General features: G+C 43.7%; 2 protein-coding genes across 6 annotated transcripts; both read left to right on the forward strand.

Moving 5' to 3' along the window:
- The first annotated feature begins 282 nt into the window (after nucleotides 1-282).
- On the forward strand, nucleotides 283-10,368 carry LOC133140268 (outer dense fiber protein 2-like). Of its 5 annotated transcripts, none has more exons than XM_061260049.1 (18): nucleotides 283-493; nucleotides 1,119-1,337; nucleotides 1,457-1,630; nucleotides 2,017-2,183; nucleotides 2,740-2,869; nucleotides 3,232-3,363; nucleotides 3,476-3,550; nucleotides 3,754-3,825; nucleotides 3,980-4,096; nucleotides 4,199-4,384; nucleotides 4,663-4,772; nucleotides 5,173-5,308; nucleotides 5,787-5,897; nucleotides 6,582-6,845; nucleotides 7,208-7,308; nucleotides 7,503-7,665; nucleotides 8,149-8,274; nucleotides 9,154-10,368. In XM_061260049.1, the coding sequence occupies exons 1-18, from the start codon at nucleotides 419-421 to the stop codon at nucleotides 9,325-9,327; spliced, it is 2,532 nt and encodes an 843-aa protein (XP_061116033.1). In that variant the 5' UTR covers nucleotides 283-418; the 3' UTR covers nucleotides 9,328-10,368. The 5 variants fall into 5 exon arrangements, with proteins under 5 accessions (XP_061116033.1, XP_061116034.1, XP_061116036.1 ...); XM_061260050.1 differs by having other exon boundaries at nucleotides 355-560; XM_061260052.1 differs by having other exon boundaries at nucleotides 356-623.
- Nucleotides 10,369-11,105: 737 nt separating this feature from the next.
- Nucleotides 11,106-18,238, forward strand: gle1 (GLE1 RNA export mediator). Its single transcript, XM_061260828.1, has 16 exons — nucleotides 11,106-11,295; nucleotides 11,665-11,943; nucleotides 12,137-12,295; nucleotides 12,675-12,823; nucleotides 12,931-12,991; nucleotides 13,841-14,095; nucleotides 14,519-14,744; nucleotides 14,852-14,961; nucleotides 15,123-15,195; nucleotides 15,324-15,466; nucleotides 15,816-16,006; nucleotides 16,131-16,257; nucleotides 16,393-16,497; nucleotides 16,588-16,670; nucleotides 16,940-17,003; nucleotides 17,280-18,238. The coding sequence occupies exons 1-16, from the start codon at nucleotides 11,197-11,199 to the stop codon at nucleotides 17,346-17,348; spliced, it is 2,193 nt and encodes a 730-aa protein (XP_061116812.1). The 5' UTR covers nucleotides 11,106-11,196; the 3' UTR covers nucleotides 17,349-18,238.
- The last annotated feature ends 244 nt before the right edge of the window (nucleotides 18,239-18,482 follow it).

Below are 18,482 nucleotides of genomic sequence, written 5' to 3' on the forward strand. Positions count from 1 at the left end.
AGATAACTGTGCCAGAGATTAAAACGTTAAGAAACTAATCAAATATGGCTCGTGCTATATCCTATTGAAATTTTTTTTTCTAAATGGACACATTAAGCATTTTGACTAGCTAGACTAGCTATGTCCCCTGGCTCTCTTAGCCCAATGTTTGTTATTTGGTGCGGTTACTAGGGTAACGTCAAAAGAAAATAGGAACTATGATAATGACAGAGATTGGTCGAGTTGCTGAAAAAGGCCGTGGTTGCATTTTTGTCACATTCCCGGAAATCTTTCCTTCGCCGCTTTAAACGTTAATCGGAACTCTTCAGTCCGACCAGGAAGAATCGATGGGCAAACGCTCTCTTTTTGCTTTATGAAAGAACGGATAATGCTAGTCACTTCCTGCAATCACAAGTCAACAGCCATTAAATGCATTTGAATGAGCCAATCGGATACAAGGAATGAGCGTACCACAAGAGATGGCTTATCAAGAGACGCGAAAAGGAACAACACGGTAGCTTGCTGGATAAATACGCTGGCGAATGAACGGAAAATATAAAGTTCATATTTGACTGCAAATGGTAAAAAGAAACGATTGAGAAGATAGTGTGCAATAGCCTGGTGTGTCACAATTATATTCTTAGGTATAAATTAAATTTCAGATGGTTCGTTAGTTTACAGCAGCTAATTACTGTAGTTGGCAACCTCTATTGGATCTGTCTAAACGAAATTACAGATTGTCGTTAACGTTAGTTCTATAAATATGCATCTAGCCTGTTTTTAACGTTGGCATGTAACTCAGTTAGCGAACTATCTTATCTGCTACTCCTCATTCTAGTACTAGCTTAAGTTCGCCCAATAGCTCGCTAATACCGAAACTTAAGGTCGAGCTGAATACATTAGCTGGTGGATAACGTTAGCTCGTAGCGAGTAACGTTGTCTATTCTGTTAAATAATCCAGTTGGAGAGATTAACGTTAATGAGCGAACTAGCTAGGCACTCTCGTTTTCTGTTTACTGAAGGTTAGTCTGAGTGATTCAAGCTACCCTTTCATTAGTTATATTTAATGCAAGAAATATGACAGTCATGAGACGAGCCCTGCCCTAGACATTTAACTTGTATGCCTCTTCACTCCACAGGGAAAATTAATTAATACACCCTCCTCATCGCCACCTCTACACGTGCATGTACCAGAGAGCACATCAGTGCATGTGCACCTGAAGAAGGGCCAGAAAACGAAAGAGGCAAAGATGAAAGGTGACACAGGAAATCACAGAACCTCCGTTAGGAGGAAAGAAAGGGTGCCCTGGATACCTCCTGGGAAGGGCTCGACACGTGACGCCCTGTACAAGTGGGAGGTACCATAAATCCTAATTTTAATCCCTGTATGATTATCTTTAAGTTTGTTTTTCAGAGACATGCACATCTTCAGGGAAGGTCCTTATCTGGTCTCTAAAGTTGTGGGTGTGCATCTTAGGGGCCGACACACCGCCTAGAGATGAGGCCTGCTCCAGAGCCTGATCTTTCTCAGTCTGGGCTGCGATTGGCTGACCTCTCCAGTGATGAAGAGGAAGCACTGCAAGGCCGCATCCACCAGTATGAGAGGAAGATTGACAGCCTTATGACTGAGGTTGGCTCCCTGAAGAATGAGGTTGGTCTTGCTCACATTAATTTTTTTTGATAGTTTTGGACTACAAATTGGAATTTCCTAGGCTCTGTAGTGGCTCAGTGGATAAAGGTGCTCACTCTGAGTGCAGTCTGGGTACTATGTTTGCAACTTGTTCCCTCAGACTCAGATATGTTATTGGCAGGCTATAACCAGTAGTATACTGCAGCAGATCAACTTGTCCTTGTTTCACAAAAAGCTGGGTGGGTTTACTGTAAATTGGTACAGGGTTTGGGTAACACAAAATTAGCTTCTCAAATAACGAGGCCAGGTTCCTTCAGGTTACGAGTTGTTCTCAGTTGAACCTGCTCAATTGAACCTGTAAAAAGCAAACTCTTTTTTTCTTTTTCTAATATTACGGTCATCTCCAGGTGGAATTGAGGAAAAAGGAACAGCAGCTGAGTGCCTCCCAGCGTGTAATCCAGGAACAGGAGGATGAACTGGTGGAATTCACCAAAGAGCTGGTGGTGACTGAACACGAGAACACCCGCCTCCGCCACTCTATTGAGAAGATGCGGGAAGAGACAGATTTAACCAGGTTTGTCTTAGAATAAAACCCACTCAGAAACAATGCATGTGCCATGCTGGGGGAGTATAGTATAGTTTTAGATATATTAGTCCATTGCAGGTGCTGCACAAGGTGGCAGCGTATTATTTGTATAAACATTATTTGGTAATGACATAAGAACAAGTTTCAACTAATCCAGTTTTAAAAGTATTGTTTCTTTGTACTTTGTATTCATTTATTTTTTCACCTAAAGTAGTATAGTTTGCTTAGGCTTAGGCTTAAATATCAAAGCCATCTACCACTTTCTATTTCAAAAGCAACATAGCAAATTATGTATTTTGGTGGGCTAGAATATTTGAAAATCTATTATGTAGTTTCAGTTTAGATATTGTACTTATTATTCATTATTATTTATTATTATTCTTTTCTAAAATGCTGGGCTGTGTGAGATGTATATAAATGGTAATTATTTTCTAACATAACAGAGGTGTCCCTGTCCCAACACAAAATGGCCATTTTACATAACATTTTACATTACACGACATGCCAGTTCATGGTTGCTGAAGCCAACTGCCCATCCCTGCAGGCAGGAGACGGAAACACTGCTGCAGCAGAAGGACTTGCTGCTCAGGAAGCTGGTGGAGGCGGAGGTGGATGGTGCCGCAGCCGCCAAGCAAGTGTCGGCCCTGAAAGAGACCGTGGGGAAAATAAAGACTGTGAGTGTCTATGGATGGCACTGGGGATCAAGTCAGGTTGCACCAGACCGTAGTAAAGAGGTCTATAGTAGGTTCCATTATGTGCAGTGGCGCAGACTGGTGACAGTTTGTGTATAGTTGTGAAAGCTACTGTTCAAAATACTACTAATAGTGAGAGTGTGACTATTTAGATCCTTTGTGGTACTTGTTAGCATGGTGATGGACAGCTGTATGAACATTTGAGGCAGGAATATCAAGTGTTTTCTTTCCCTGTCACTCAGCTGTCTTCTCTGATTGATGTAGACTATGCATTTCATTTCTATGTTCATATTTTTGCTAATGTATACTCTCAGCTGTGGTACCTGAATACTGTGTCCCTGCAGGAGAAGCGGATGTCGGGGGCAGACTCGGCCCTGCTGGGCAGGCAGAAGGACCAGCTGATGCAGAAACTGGAGACTTTCGAGGGCACAAACCGCACTCTGCGTCGTCTTCTGAGGGACTACCACGGTCAGGAGGTGTGATATTCTCTGTGTGCCTGGTATGATATCATAGGCAGTAATATACGCATGTATGCAGCTGAAATTCTGGCCCAATACATTGTTTTTATTTTTATATTTTGCTGATCAGACCGATCTTGTAAGGCTGTGGGAGCAGAGAGACGTGCTGATGAAGAATCTGGCCGACGCTGAGACAGAGAAGGTGGTGAGTTCGGGCACTGTCAGCCCTTGGATAAGGATCATGGTCATATTTTTACAAAATAAAATGGATGATCCACCTGGTGATATTCATTTTGCTGTGTCATAGTTTCCCCAGCAGCACAGCTGAGCCCATAGGTGAATCTGTCCTTCATTAGCATTGAGCTTCAGAGGCTCGGAAAATTAAGCTTTCTCCTGTTTCTGATGCAGAACCTTCTGGTGAAACTCCAAGACCGAGAGAAGGTGGTCAGTCAGCTCGCTGTCCTTTTGGAGACTGAGAGGGTAAATGCACTGTACTTCAGAGTTTTTCATGGGTTTATCACTCCATCTTTTTCCTTTAACTGCAAAACATTTAGATGAAAGGTGCTATATGAACACAGTCCATGATCATTATGTAGACATTAATGGCCCTTCTCCCCCTCCATCCCCTTGACAGGAGAACATGAAGACCACCACAGAGCTTTCTAAAGCACTGGAGTCCACCCGTGCTCATCTCCAGGGCCGGCTACGTAAAAAGGAGGCAGAGAATAACCGACATAGCGTCCAGATCAAAGTATCCCTCCTTTTGTTCTCTGCAGCCTTTCTCTTTGCATCAGTAAACTGTTTATGAGTTTCCTCTGAGCCACTGTGTGTTTTCCTCCCGTCTCTCGGTCAGAGCCTAGAAAAGACAGTCAGTCAGCAGCAGGAAAAGGTGGAGAAGCTGAAGAAGGAGCTGACGGAGGTGCAGGAGAGTTTGGACGCAGAGAAAGACGCCCTGCAGCAGGAGGTGCAGATGCAGAAGCAGCGGGCAGAGCGCAGCGAGGGCACAGCCAGGCATCTTAACACACAGCTTCTGGAGAAGGTGTGTGAAAAGGGGGGCTGAGGCAGTGACTGTATAAAAAATATGGACAATGTCACCATGGTGTCACTGATTGGCTTTTCATGGGCAATCGTTTTGAAGCTGCGGAAGTCCAGTTTTCTGTGCTGCCATGCTGACTGTGGACTGCGGTAGGGGAAAGGAGTTACCCTTATTAGGTCATGATGTTGTAAAATGCTCAGCTAGTGCTACTGAATGGCATGATGCCGTCATCCATTGCATCTGCTCCTGCTAATGTGTCTTATCAACGTCTTTTCATGCAGGAGACAGAGCTGGCAGATGCCCTGGCTGCAGTGGAAAGCTGGCGTGGTCGTCACTCCCAGGAGGTGAAGGAAAAGAGCCAACTGGAGGTTGAGATTACTGTTCTCAGCAAGTGAGTACTTGAGTTTGTAAGCGGAGCCTGTCATTGAGTGTGATATTCAGTGTTGTGTTAGGGAAAGCTGGAGGCATTGCAGTAACATAATGAAGCGAATGTATAAGTAAATGTCCTATGCAAATATACCATGTCCTTTTGACAATTTTACCTGCAATACATTTGCTGTCATTCTAGAGCTGCCCAAAGCTCAGGTTGTAAAGCCAAAGTTGTTATGACAGAGATGAGTCTAATGTGAGATTGCCCAGACTACAGTTTATTCTTTTTTTTGCTAATGTTCTTTCTAAACAAGAGAAAAGGTAAGGCTATGACTTTAAGTTGTTCTGCTGTATGTTGGAGGTGTAGGTGTAATACAGAGTGTGTAGTGCTGAGGGAGGCATTGCCTGTGTTGGGTCTGCAGCCAGGTGACCTCCCTGACCGATCAGCTGCACAGCGTGGAGGGCAAGGCCCGGGCTGAGACCGAGGGCCTGCTGGAGCGGCTCCATCACCTCACATCCGAGAGCGCAGCCACCAGGCTGGAGAACCAGAGGCTTAAGGTCAGTCCAAACTGCAGCACACCTGCTCTGAATCCTAGCAATCTTCTCTTCGCCTTCTTCACTTCAGTTTCAAAGTATCAAAGGGGTCTTGTATAGGAATGGTGTTCTGCATTACTGTACTGTGTCCCAGACATTATGGAGCTCACTGCACATGCATATATGCATTAGTTATAGCATTTACGTTTTGAGACGTGGAAGCATGACATGATTATTTTATGTTTGGGACAGTTTACATACTTTGAAGTGACAAGCCTTGTGACAGTTGATTGAGATCTGGCTGGCTACATTCTTTTCTTGAAGACAACCCTTGTTAATCTTGAAGAAGTTTATGATAGATTCGGTATGTCTGCCCGTCTCTGTAGGTCTGCTTGAAATTACAATCATGACATCATTTTACAGCTATAACTGAAGGTTGTTCAAACAGGAAAAGGTTTTCATTTTGCTTGTGCTTGGTTTTCCCTTGTGCTCTTCCTCCCAGGCTACTCAGTCAAGCATGGAGGAAAAGCAGGGCTTATCCCAGTCAGAGGTGGAGCAGCTGAAGTCCTCAGTGAAGCAGTATGATAACTTGGTGGACAGCTATAAAAGCCAGGTGCCTCGCACTGACACACCCAAGACCAATGCCATGCAACTAAATACACATGCATTGACAGAATCACAGCATAAGGGAGCAGAACTGCAGTTACTGTACAGTATCTTATAATGGACAGTGTTCAGTTACTCTATAAATATCAAGAGAAAGGGTCAAGAGATTCAGCTGTTTTTCAGACCAAATATCAGAATGGAGAAGAAATATGATCTAAGTGACTTTGACCGTGGAATGATTGTTGGTGCCAGGGTATCTCAGAAACTGCTGATCTCCTGGGATTTTTCATGTGCAACAGTCTCTAAAGTTTTCAGAGAATGGTGTGGAAAAACTAAAAAACATCCAGTGAGCAGCAGTTCTGTGGGCAGAAATGCATTGTTAATGAGAGGTCAGTGGAGAAGGGCCAGCCTGGTCAGAGCTGACAGGAAGGTGACAGTAACGCAAAAATAACCACGCATTACAACAGTGGTATGTAGAGGAGCATCTGAACACACAGCATGTCAAACCTCTAATTGGATAGGCTACAATGAATAAGTCTAATAAATACCCAATAAGGTTCTCACTGAGTGTAGTTAATAGGCAGAACAACTAGAAATTTTAGTTTTAGTTAAAATATCAAGAACATCATGATAACAGCATGCACAGTGAATCTCTTTGTTAAAGTCGTTGTCCTCGCCTGTTGTGCCGCAGCTGCATACGGCGCGTGTGGAGGTGGATGAGTACCGGCTGAAGCTGGAGCTGGCGGAGAAGGAGGCGCAGGAGGTGCGTGTGGAGCTGGACCGGGAGGTGGAGGTGGTGCGGAGGCAGCTGCTGGGGAGGCTGGCGGAGCTGGAGCCCCTGCCCGAGCTGCTGAAGCGCACGGAGCAGCAGCTGTGGGAGGCGGAGGAGCAGCTGCACGAGCAGGAGAAGAGGAGCAGCGAGCAGAGCAGCGGCCTCACCGAACTGCGCCTGAAGGTGGGCTGCTCAGCTTCTGATTACTCTCACTTTTATTTTAGCATATTTGATGTATTTCTGGACATATTTCCCAGAGACACCTATGTTTTGTTTAGATTTAAAAAAACATATCTATTTCTCTGTTCTCCATGTGTTGTCTTATCATCCACTGCAGCTGTGCTGTCCTGAAATGCCCAGCCATCACAGTGAAAGGAAGCACTGGACATGGCTGGGAAATGAATCAACATCTATTGCTAGCAATAACCTCTGTGTAATAGTTAATATCACAAATAAAGTTTTCCTCTGAAGAGGGTGGTGGCAGGCATAGATAATAAAATAATCCAACAGGTTGCCCACTACCTGTGTGTGTGTGCTGTGTGCAGGTGGAGCAGCAGGGCTGCCGGATGGATGCTGTTCGAGAGAAGAACCTGTTACTGCTGGAGGAGAATAAACACTTGAAGCAGAGGGTGGAGAATCTAGAAAGGTCTGGAACATTGCCACTGTGTATTTGGTGGGGGCCTTATGAAGTAAAATATTATTTATTTGTGTTCATTGCAAACCCACATAATTTCACACAAATGGAAACAGTTACAGAGAACAACAGGAGCATAATTTCCACCTGTCCTTGTCAAGCTCCCTGGCTCCTCATGTCAGTTGTGATTCCTCTATCCATGACAGGAAGCTGGAGGAGACCAACTCCCAGAACCGAGAACTGGTTCAGGTGATCGCCAAGCGGGAGGACACCATCCACAGCAGCCAGCTGCACCTGCAGGAGAAGTCCCAGGAGTGCAGTGTGCTGACACACAGGCTGGAGGACGCCCTGCTTGATGCCCAGCTGCAGGTTTGTCCAGTGGTCATGTCTGCTCTTTTCTGTTGCCAGCTCATAAAAGGTTGAAATGTGTTCTGTTTCTAGACCTCTGACTTGTTAAAGTTTACATAATTTTGAGTGGAAGATCTACATTATATGTACTTAACTAATTTCACAGTTTTGTTGGTGAAAGATATTCTGCTTGTGAAAACAATGTTTCCCTTGCATGGGGCAACCTGTAGCCTAGTGGCTAAGGTACATGACTGGGAAGGTTGATGGTGAAAGCCCCTGTGTGGCCACGATGAGATCCGCACAGCTGTTGGGCCCTTGAGCAAAGCCCTTAACCCCGCATTGCTTCAGTGGGGATTGTCCCCTGTTTAGTCGTAAAGTAGCTTTGGATAAAGGTGTCAGCTAAATAAGAAATTATATTTTATTTGTATTTCCCTTTCTTTACTGTGTTTTTGAAAGGCTGGTGACTTGCTGTGGTTTTATGAGAAATCACTTTACACTTCACAGCTAGATCAGACCCGGGACCGGACAGTCTCCAAGGAACGGTTAGCCCAGTCTAAAGTTGTAGACCTGGAGGCCCAGCTGAGTCGCACCCAAGCCGAGCTCAACCAGCTACGTCGCAACAAAGAGGATGTGAGCAAACATAATCTACATGAAATCAACAACGCAGATAATAATCTATATGTTATGCTCAAACATACTGTATGGAAAAACTATATACTTATATTTCAATACATTACACTGATGCTTCAATGTTTTTATTAAGTACTCATTTTCTGAAAACCATACCTAACCATTTTTGGCACCCCTAACAATTATTGTAAATAAAATCAAACAAAGTGAAATTGGCAATACAATTTAGTTAATCTCAGTCTAAAGGAACTATGTGTCATTCCATCACTTCCTGTGTCACTAAACTATAAAAATGAGGTAACAAGAATGAATCAGAATGGGAAAAGCCAAAGAATTGTCCATTCAGAAGAGACAGACGGTAATTCACCGACAAGTCTGCTAATGGGTACAAAGAAAAATGCATAAACGCTTAAAAGTACCACTTCGGCTGTCATGTTTTTTCACAAAGTGTTAACCAGGGGTGCCAATAATTGCGACACCTCTTTTTGGGGAATGACTGGTCGATTCCATTGAATCATTACTAATGCGCTCTACTTTACACGTTGTGAAATAAATAACAGTATTATTTTTTTAGAGACCTTATTAATCACAGCCTCATGTTGCCATGTTTTTATATGGCACCTTTAGCTTCAGCTCTCTGAAAGTCCATTTGTTAATTTGTGAATAATTGTAACCTAGTTGTACACTCACAGAAAACTATCACTGCACATTTTAACCTTTAATCTGTATTAGATTTGGAGGTGTGTGTGGTTTTCATATGGTACTAATGGCTGGTTTTTGAAGATTTTGGTGGAAACCAGGCTACTGAAATGTGGGGAAGTGTGAACTGAATGTGCATTTAGTGTGTGTATGTATGAGCATTGGTTCCCATTCCTGCAGATTGAGCGTCGACACCAGACCCGGCTGCAAGATATGAAGGATCGCCTGGGGCAATCTGACAGCACCAACCGAAGCCTGCAGAACTACGTGGAGTTCCTTAAGGCCTCTTACGCCAATGTTTTCCGTGACTCCGCATTGGGAAGCTCCATTCTGCGGCCCTTGTCCCCCCTTTGATCGGACGCTTCCTTTTACCATTTATCCACTTGTGGAACCTCATCTGCACCCTGTCTTCCTTTTTCTTCCGTTTATTGTTGCTCACACACTTGTTACAGTCATTCAAAATATATAATGTATTCTATTACAGCATTGCCAGTACATACTCAGACGTATACATATGAATTCAGAGGCTGCTGGGCACCTGTCCATCAAGGCACTGTTTTAGTGCATGCATGGGCCCCACAGTATGGTTTTGGATTCGGACCATCCCTATGCCAATGCAAGGTGCTAACATTGCTGGGTGCTAACATTGCCCAGGGAAGGGAAGGTTTCAGTAAACTGGGATTGCACCATATCATTGCTCACTAGTGACTCCCCACTGGTCGATTGGGTATCTGTGGACTGCTCATGAAGCGTCTTCCTCCAACTCATGTCTGTAAGCCGAACTTGGAGACTGCCGTTTAAGTGATGGCTGGTATTGCATGCTATGGAGGAGAGTATATGTTTGCGTGCTCTCGTTAATTAATCTGCACTGAGCACTGCCAATGAGATGTGATTGTGCATTGCAAATTTTGAGAAGGGGAAAAGTATTTTTAAAAAGTGAGCTTGACGGGAGACCTGCAAGATTGAAGTCCATTTCCCTTCCCTTGGTCTTTGTCAAAATACTTCATCCAACCAAAGATTTTTTTCATGCAACTCAATGTTACATTCCAGTCCTTTACCTATCTGCTTGGCGATCTTTAAAAACAAAACCTATAATATTCTATTATCACAAACTTGTCCATGGGGCTTTTTCTGTCATTTGCTGCTAGAACATGATCCATTTTAATTGTGATGCCAGTAATTGGGTAATTCAGCTTATTGTTCTTAATCTTTGCTAGTCATTTTTAGTTTTTACTGAACAATGAATGCAATGTTGATGCAAAATTTCAAAAGGCTTTCAAATTATTCTTATTTTATAATATTTTATTATGGCATCAATGCAATTTACACTGTTATGAATGTGACAGAATGTATACAAGGATGTATAATAATAAAGCCTTCATTCAAAATGTGCAATTTATGTCCATCTTTATAATGTCCCTTCAAACTTTTATGGTAAAATATTACTTTTTGTCAAAGACTGCAATAACCAATTATGCGCAGTAGATGTAACGTTGCACCTAAACAACCGAGCTCCTTTGGTGCAGCTCCCAGAGCAGTGATAAGCCCACGGATAAACCGAGCAAGAGTGCCGAGAGTGTGATGTTGTTGTGTCTTCTGTCCACGTGAAATGAGTTATGTTGATGAAGCTGTATACTGGTTCGAATGGGAAATCATGGGTTACATTTTTGTCACTTGTGAGATAGTTTACTGTCAAACTAAACGAGTCATATTTACATATTCATATAATTTCATATAATTTGTTCAACTTGAACATTTTCGTAACCCTTCCTTTAAGGTGTAAGAGCACAAATATGTGATTAGAATGCTGATGTGACAATCACAACTGACAAGTTAAAACAGATGAGCTCTAGAACACTGACTTATAATTTGAAAAACGAAAAATACAAAAACTTCTTCAAAGGGTTAAACAACAACAACATAAATTAGGCTTTAAGTCGTTTAATTTTTAGCAAGCCCTTTGAGCAACGCCTGCATGCTGCTTGAATGCCGATGTAAGTATTCATATTACTATTGCTCTGTCCCAACGCATACCCAGTGCCTAACTGCTAACTTACAACGTGTTTCTTGTGAGTTGTTCCACCATCTTTGGTTGAACCGGCTTCAACAATGTTTTGCCCGGAAACGGAAATGCCCCAAGAATCTCATATTTGTATCCTCGCCGCCGTTTCAATGCGGAAAACTGTATTTCGAGCATAGGTACAATCCTGTTGTGTCTGCAAGATGCCTGCTGAAAGTTCAAGGTGGGATACGCTTGAAGCCTTGAAAAAATCCGCGAAAGGGAAACTAAAATATAACACACATTGGGGACAAGATGGGGAGGTGAGTAAGAGTTCCTACTGCTTATCTAAGCTAACTAAGTTAGGCTAGCTAACAAGCAGCAGCATGTTTAACGGCCGTCAACAATTTTTAGTTAAGTTTTCCTAGCAGGCTATGTGACTATTTGTTGTTTAGAATTATAATGGCAACTAATGAATGCAACGTCAGTTGTTCACTAACGTCTGAGTCTCGAGAATGTTAGCATTAAACGTGAGGTTGCAATATTATGTGCTGTATGTTTGAATCATCGGATTTTGATAGCTTTGATTTGCCAACTGTTGATGGGTAAGTATTGCTGTCTTGAAGACTGTGAGTCAAATCTCATAACTGTATTTTCTTGTCATGATTTGATGGGCTGGCTCCCCTTCCCAGGATATTCTGTCTGAGTGTGATGCTCCACCAAGCCTATCCCCTCTTTCTGGGGTGTTCCTGAAACGGCTGAGTAACCGGCCCTTGCAGAAGACCTGCTCCCTCGGCTCTCCTTCCCGTGACTCCAGCCCAGGTCAATCTGAGGATGTGCTTGTGTCCAGTTCTGCGCCAACCAGCCCTCGCCTCCTCGCCCCGGCTCCACAGTCTCCCCTGGCCTCTCCTCCTCAGTCTCCCCTCACCTCTCCGCCTTCACCCTCTAGTTCAGAGGTCAAGGAAGAAGAGGTGAGATCTATGGCCTGCTGTACTTTGTGCTGGAAAACACCACTTTAACCTCCTTAATCATTCTTCCATGACCTTTGTTTTCACTACTCATAGTGCTAAGTTAATTCATTTAGGCTTTACATTTGCACTTTTGGGTAAATGTAATGCAATCAATGAAGTGTTTCCCTTTACTGTTTTTCATCACCTCGAGCAGAACACACAGGATCAGGAGATAGCTGGTGGACCCAGCCCAGAGCTCAGTTCTGCCCCCAGCCCTACTCCACCCCCCACCATCTCCTTGCTGTCACCCCGGGCTACTCAGATGGCAGGCTGCATCCGTGTCTGTGAGGAGAAGCATCGTGCCAAAGCCAAGGTCGGGCATCCCATGTTATTGCTCCTCTGCTGCAGTGTTATGGCTTTGTCGAGCAGTTAGAATCAGTTTTATGTCACTGGGTAAAATTCTGTACAGTTCAGAATTCTTTGAACAAAAGTTTTTGTTACTAGTGGATTAGTGACTGAGATATAAACTGGTTCAGGAAAATGTCTCTGACCATTAGGGGAAATATGCTAATTATGTCTTAACTGTTGTAAGATAACTTTGCTACACGTGTATGGATATACAAACATTGTTCTTTTGTAAGTGACATCAGTCCATTCCCCTCTTATGTTGGAAACCGTTGTTGGAGGCGGGGGAACAAAAGAAAAAATGGACCATCATTACGACCTTTCTCTTACGGTGTCCCTTATCTCAGGTGGTGTTGAGTGCCAGGCAGGAGCTGCAGGAACGGCTGGTGGAAACTGTGGCCAGCCGGGAGTCTGAGCAGATGAAGCGCTTTGAGGAATATATGGAGTTAAAGCAGAGACAAGAGTACCAGAGCATGCGGGACATGATGGAAAAAGAGTGGGCATTGTTCTGGACCATGTGGTTTAAATGAACCCTTATGCTTTCGTTCACCTGTATATGTCAAATGGGGTGACCTGATTTGGTTTGTATGCCTCACTTAACAGGACTCAGGAGAGTATGGGCCGCCAGGAAAAGCTGAAGGAGGAGCAGAGGCACAGGATGAAGGTACTGTTGTGAGTGGATTGCTTGTGTTGTGTCATGTCCACACAGTTTCTTTTGCCTTGTCAGTAATATCAATTTTTAATTACAAACTTGTCTACTGCTGAAACACTGGTTATTGCTGTGTAATGGATTCCACGGTATGGTATCAAATTCAGACACTTCCAGCACCAACTGTGAATATAGTGGCTACAATTGGCTTGTTTGTCCAGCAGGATCATTCTCATTGCATTGACTCCTCTGGTCAATTTTCAATTGGGCATCTGCAGTCTGCTAGTGCCAGCTATGCATAAAGTGCTGTCCTCTAACACCGTGACTTTGCAGCTGAGCTGCTGGACCACCAAGTGGGGGGGGGCAACTGGCAGATGGTCTTTGGAGGAAAAGTGCTCATTGACTGCACTCTCTTGAATTTTGCAGAGGATATTGCATTGATAAAATGGGCTGACTAAATTTCATTATGTTACTAGTGATTGGCAGATGCTTCTATCCAGAATGACTTGTGCCACTTCTGCATGTTTACATCATATCCATTTCTAGAGCTTGATGTATACTGAAGCAATTCTGTTTAAGTCCCACATTAGTGTCCTATCTGGGAATCAGACCTGCTCCTTTATAATACAAGCCCAGTTCCATAACCAGTATACTACACTGGGCTCTGGGGGCATTGGGCTCTGGGGGCAGGGTTAGGGACTTTTGAAAAAGCCTACATCACTGCTCTCTGTGAACGTATTGTGGGCGTTATAGATACTAAAACCAGGGAGAGAACACTGATGTGTGTGGGCCTTTAACAAGTAAACCATGTATTGCTGTGCCTTGGCTCTGGTCTTCACTCCTGGTCCACTGGTCTTTCTGTAGATCCTGAACTTGCGTCTGCGAGAGTTGGAGCAGCAGCGCCTGCGGGAGGCGGAGCTGGAGCGGCAGCGGCAGGCAGAAGGCAGGGAGAGGCTGCGCACGCTCAACGCCGTCCAGGAGGAGGTGCTGCAGCTCAACCAGCAGCTGCAGCCCTCTGCTCCATCTCAGGCCTCGCCCACCCCTGACCTGGCCTCCTACACTACACGTGGCAACCAGCTGTGCTCGCAGGTTTCCGAGGTTATACGCACTACAGCTGAGGTATGGCTTTTCCTGTATACATATTTGGTTGCTCTCCACCACATTGGACCTGTGAAGTAGTTCACAGCTTTTTAAACCCTTTGGTCATTAAAACAGGCAAAGGAATATTGGTCCTCATTGGCTGAAGATGTTTCTGGTTTTTGTTCCAGTCTAGCAATCATTACATAGCTTGATAGAATGTTGGGAGTGGTCCCTAAGAGTCTGAGCGGTCAAACCCTTAGTACTTCAGCGCATAGCCATCTGCATTTATTCAGCCGAATAACTGAGCCAATTCTAGAGTTTGAATGGAATGAACACTTAAACTCCAGGAGCAAGGTTGACTTTCCCTGTAGACAGGCCATACTGAGGGGCAACCTCAAGTGCAAATAGCATGTCTTAATGAGGGGGTAGTCGTGGGTATGTGATGTGTCTTTGTCCTCACAGGGGCAGTTCCCCAGCATAGAGGATATGGCTGTGGCTGACCGGGCCTTGCAGGACATGAGGGCTCTGGTGAGGGCCATGCAGCTGGAGGCTGCCCAGGCCCAGGAGAAGAGGAGGAAGGACGAGGAAGAGGAGAAAGAGCGCAGGAAGCAGGCAGAACTGCAGGCTCAGCTGGAGGAGCAGAAAAAAAGTGCTGCGCTCTCTGCCAAGGAGAAAGCCAGAAAAAAGGGTACGGGATGTGAGGTTGATTGTTGATGGGAGAGAGCCCTCCGAATTCTGAGGGAATGAAGGAGCACTTCAGCTCTGAACATTGAGTTGACACTCTTGGTCTTGTAGGGCTGCAGATAAAAGCAGAAGAAAGCACTCTCAAATGGTACCAGGAGTTGCAAGATTCTGCAAACCAGTGTGCACTGTCATTTGAAGACCTCAACAACACCAAAGATCAGGTAGATTTGTGTGATGCTGTGCTAAAGTAAGAGTTGCCACATATTCCAAAGAAGAGAGTTATGTCAATGTCAATGTAACTGTCAATTCGGCCAGCAGACCTACTTATATGTGGATGCTATTAAAGGTGCTCATTGTGTTTTCTCTTATGTCATCGATGCAGCAGAGTAAAAGGCTAAAGATGGAGCTTCAGAAGGCAGCCTCAATCCCCGTCAGCCAGATCTCCAGGACCTCAGGTAGGTGTGCCTGAATTGACAGAGTGTAACGACGATCACTGCCATCTATAAGTCTCCATTATTGTTTATACAGTGGGTGAGTAATACATTATGAGTACGTCCACCATGTAATGTGTTTCTGTTGTTAGGCTCCAAGTTGAGGGAAATCTTTGACAAGATTGACACGGTGCTATCTGGACGTTCAATGCAGTCAGGCGGCAAGTCGATCTCTGCTTCCCAGCATCCACACGGCCTGGCCTTTGTCAGCTATAAACTAGCTGAGAAGTTTGTGGTGAGCTGTTCTCTCTGTGATGGAAAAACTTTAGACTTTTCTGGACAACAGCTGTGTATGTCTGAAGTAATTCAAATGAACCTGAATTTCATCCTTTGAATGTAAAATGAAAAATGAAAATATTCACAAAGCCCTAATCTCATTTGGAGAGTTTGCATCAAGTGCATCAATCTCAGCATTTCAGCAGTTTTGTAGTTACAGCTGCAAACATGTATTTATTTTCAACATATTTGTGCATTTACCATTTTAATAAGTTGGAAGATGAATCGTATGCCGATGTTGGATTTTCCGATGTCATTCTTGATTGTGATTTTCACCTGGGCTGAGTTTCGTTTCCATGTTTTCTCAGAAACAAGGAGAGGAGGAGGTGGCCTCACATCATGAGGCTGCATTCCCGATTGCTGTGGTGGCTTCGGGGGTGTGGGACCTGCACCCCAAGGTGGGGGACCTCATCCTGGCCCACTTGCACAAGAAATGCCCTTATTCTGTGCCCTATTATCCCCCCATGAAGGATGGCACATCAGTGGAGGAGTATCAGAGGTGAGCCCTGCACATTATACCAATAATCTGTACTGCTTCATTTGGAGAACAATGGGTAATGCTTCTGTAGATTCATGAAAATCTTGATATCGCAAATAACTGTAAAATGTTAAATCTCTGACAGGATCCTGGGATACCGAGTGGATGACTCAGGAGTGGAAGCGCAAGACAGCTTCCTCAAAAGAATGTCAGGGATGATCCGACTCTATGCTGCCATCATACAGCTGAGATGGCCCTATAACAAACAGGGGGTAGGCTTTAAAGGCCCATGTATACACAATGGTTTTAATTCTGAATGTATTCTGAATTAATTGGCAAGGTGGTGTTTTTTATATTACTCATTGGCTTTTGTTCTGCTGACCCCTCCACCCAACCACCTTTTGTAGCCTGCGCCTCATGGTCTGAACAATGGCTGGCGCTGGCTGGCCCAGATGTTGAACTTGGAGCCCCTGGCTGATGTCACAGCCACCCTTCTTTTTGACTTTCTGGAGGTAGGTGCAGTTTCAGAGACTTTCATCTCTCTCCCGCCCCTGCCACCGTTTGCCAGATTGGAAATACCTGACCAGTTCTGCACTCTGCAGGTGTGTGGCCATGCCCTGATGAAGCAGTACCAAGGACAATTCTGGAAACTGATCTTTCTTATTAAGGAGGAGTACTTTCCCAGGTATATTTCTGTGCAGTGCAGAAGCCTGCATGACAAGCCCACTGTCTTCCATTATTAGCCAAAGTAACTTGCTTAATACTGTGTGTAGTTTGACATGCCAGTATTTGGTCCAGATTTATTATGTGATTTAATAATCATCTGGTTACAGAACTAATGTTAGTCAATGTGGTTCTGTTAAGCTTTCCTTGGGCCTTCGGTCTATAATTACAGCCCACTGTGAACTTAAACTGCTTGTCCTGATTCATATTAATTCTGTTTTCTCCCCTCAGAATCGAGGCGGTTACCAGCACAGGCCAGATGGGCTCTGTGATGAGACTCAAGCAGTTCCTTGAGGTGAGGCCTCAAAACCTCATTGGCCATGTCTTTTGACTTATTTCATGTCTGCTCATTAGATTAATATTAAAGGTGTATAACAATTCAAATAGAGCCGATTTAATTGTAGCTTTTTTGCACAACTGGAAGAATACTATTCCGATTTTACTATTGCATGAACTTACTGAGCTCATCAACCAGCTGCTAAAATAATTTCTGGCTGTCATAGCCTTTGTATTGTATGAATTCAAGGGTGATGATATTTTGTGCCTTTTACTCTTCATTACCTCCCCACAGAGTTCTTTGAGGCGCAAAGATATTCCTCCCCCGAAAGGTCAGCTAAGCTCCTCTTTCTGGAGGACTTGAATTGGTGAGGGAGGGAGGGAGGAACAGGAAACGCCCATAACTGAGAACATCTGGCCAGCACAGCTGGAGGAATGACAGTCTTCATCCCAGTGACGCCCAGTGTCTCGAGATACCGTGATAATGTATTTAGTTCCGTCCAGAAATGACACTATGGCAGAAATTAATCTGCGTTGCATCTGTGAAGTGTTAGTTTCTTCATGCAGTTTTTATCTGGCATATGCTCATCATGGATGTAACATGTAGAAAGCCTTGCTCATGTTATTACTTTGTTTTTGGCACAGTCATGGTTGTGTCAGGCGTAGAGAATTAACTGAGGGTTTTAGATTGCACTTGTTTTTTTGTTTTGTTTTTTTTTCTTCTCAGAAGAAATTTGGTGAAATGACATTTATGTTATTGGAGAGCGGGATTCTGTCTGGTGCTGTTCGATGAATTACATGAAGTGCATCTGAAGACAAATTTATTTGTCTTAACCTCAAATTTTAATTTGACAAAACTTGAAATGTATGCAGTGCAAGTTTGCTTTGGAATTTTATATTACTATGTCTGTTCTAAAGTAGACCATTGCCTGAATGAACGCTAATGAATATGTACCATTTGTTCAGTTTGCAAAATGCCATTTCTGTTTTTTCTTATGTAACATTTTAATTTTTTAATCAATTATTCTCACGAACCACAGTATCCTCTCTACAAAAGCCATACAGTGTCACAGATTAATATGTACTACATCATATCAGGTAATTTATTGTGTTATAAAGCTGTACATTAGTTGTAAGCAATTATCATTATGTCATGTAATATATTTGTCCAAAGAACAATTTACCTGAAAGCCTTGTATATTGATGCATACTTTTTATATATAGTGTGTGAATTAAATATGCAAACCAAGTGCATCATTTTCTGTTGAGAATTTGCTTACTTCTGGGATTCAGGGCTCTTGTGTTTCAATAAATTGTTTACAAGGGGAAACGGGTCACAGGAATGATAAGCCTGCCAAAGGGTGTTCCTGCACTTGAACTGGAATTTAGAATGGAAATATCGATATTTTGTCAGCACATTTTGTGCCATTAGTGCCCTGTTTGACAATAAAGGACTTTGCAGCACCATTGAGGCCACCACTTGCTGCTGGCAAATGCC

The sequence above is a fragment of the Conger conger genome, chromosome 11 (assembly GCF_963514075.1).
Source record: "Conger conger chromosome 11, fConCon1.1, whole genome shotgun sequence".
Taxonomy (NCBI): domain Eukaryota; kingdom Metazoa; phylum Chordata; class Actinopteri; order Anguilliformes; family Congridae; genus Conger; species Conger conger.

Coding starts and splice junctions, on each gene's coding strand:
- gle1 (XM_061260828.1), top strand. CDS start 11,197: ATGCCTGCTGAAAGTTCAAGGTGGGATACGCTTGAAGCCTTGAAAAAA. Junction 11,944..12,136: donor CAGAGGTCAAGGAAGAAGAG/GTGAGATCTATG, acceptor CACCTCGAGCAG/AACACACAGGATCAGGAGAT. Junction 16,498..16,587: donor TTCTTTTTGACTTTCTGGAG/GTAGGTGCAGTT, acceptor TGCACTCTGCAG/GTGTGTGGCCATGCCCTGAT.
- LOC133140268 (XM_061260049.1), top strand. CDS start 419: ATGAGCCAATCGGATACAAGGAATGAGCGTACCACAAGAGATGGCTTA. Junction 4,385..4,662: donor ACACACAGCTTCTGGAGAAG/GTGTGTGAAAAG, acceptor CTTTTCATGCAG/GAGACAGAGCTGGCAGATGC. Junction 6,846..7,207: donor TCACCGAACTGCGCCTGAAG/GTGGGCTGCTCA, acceptor TGCTGTGTGCAG/GTGGAGCAGCAGGGCTGCCG.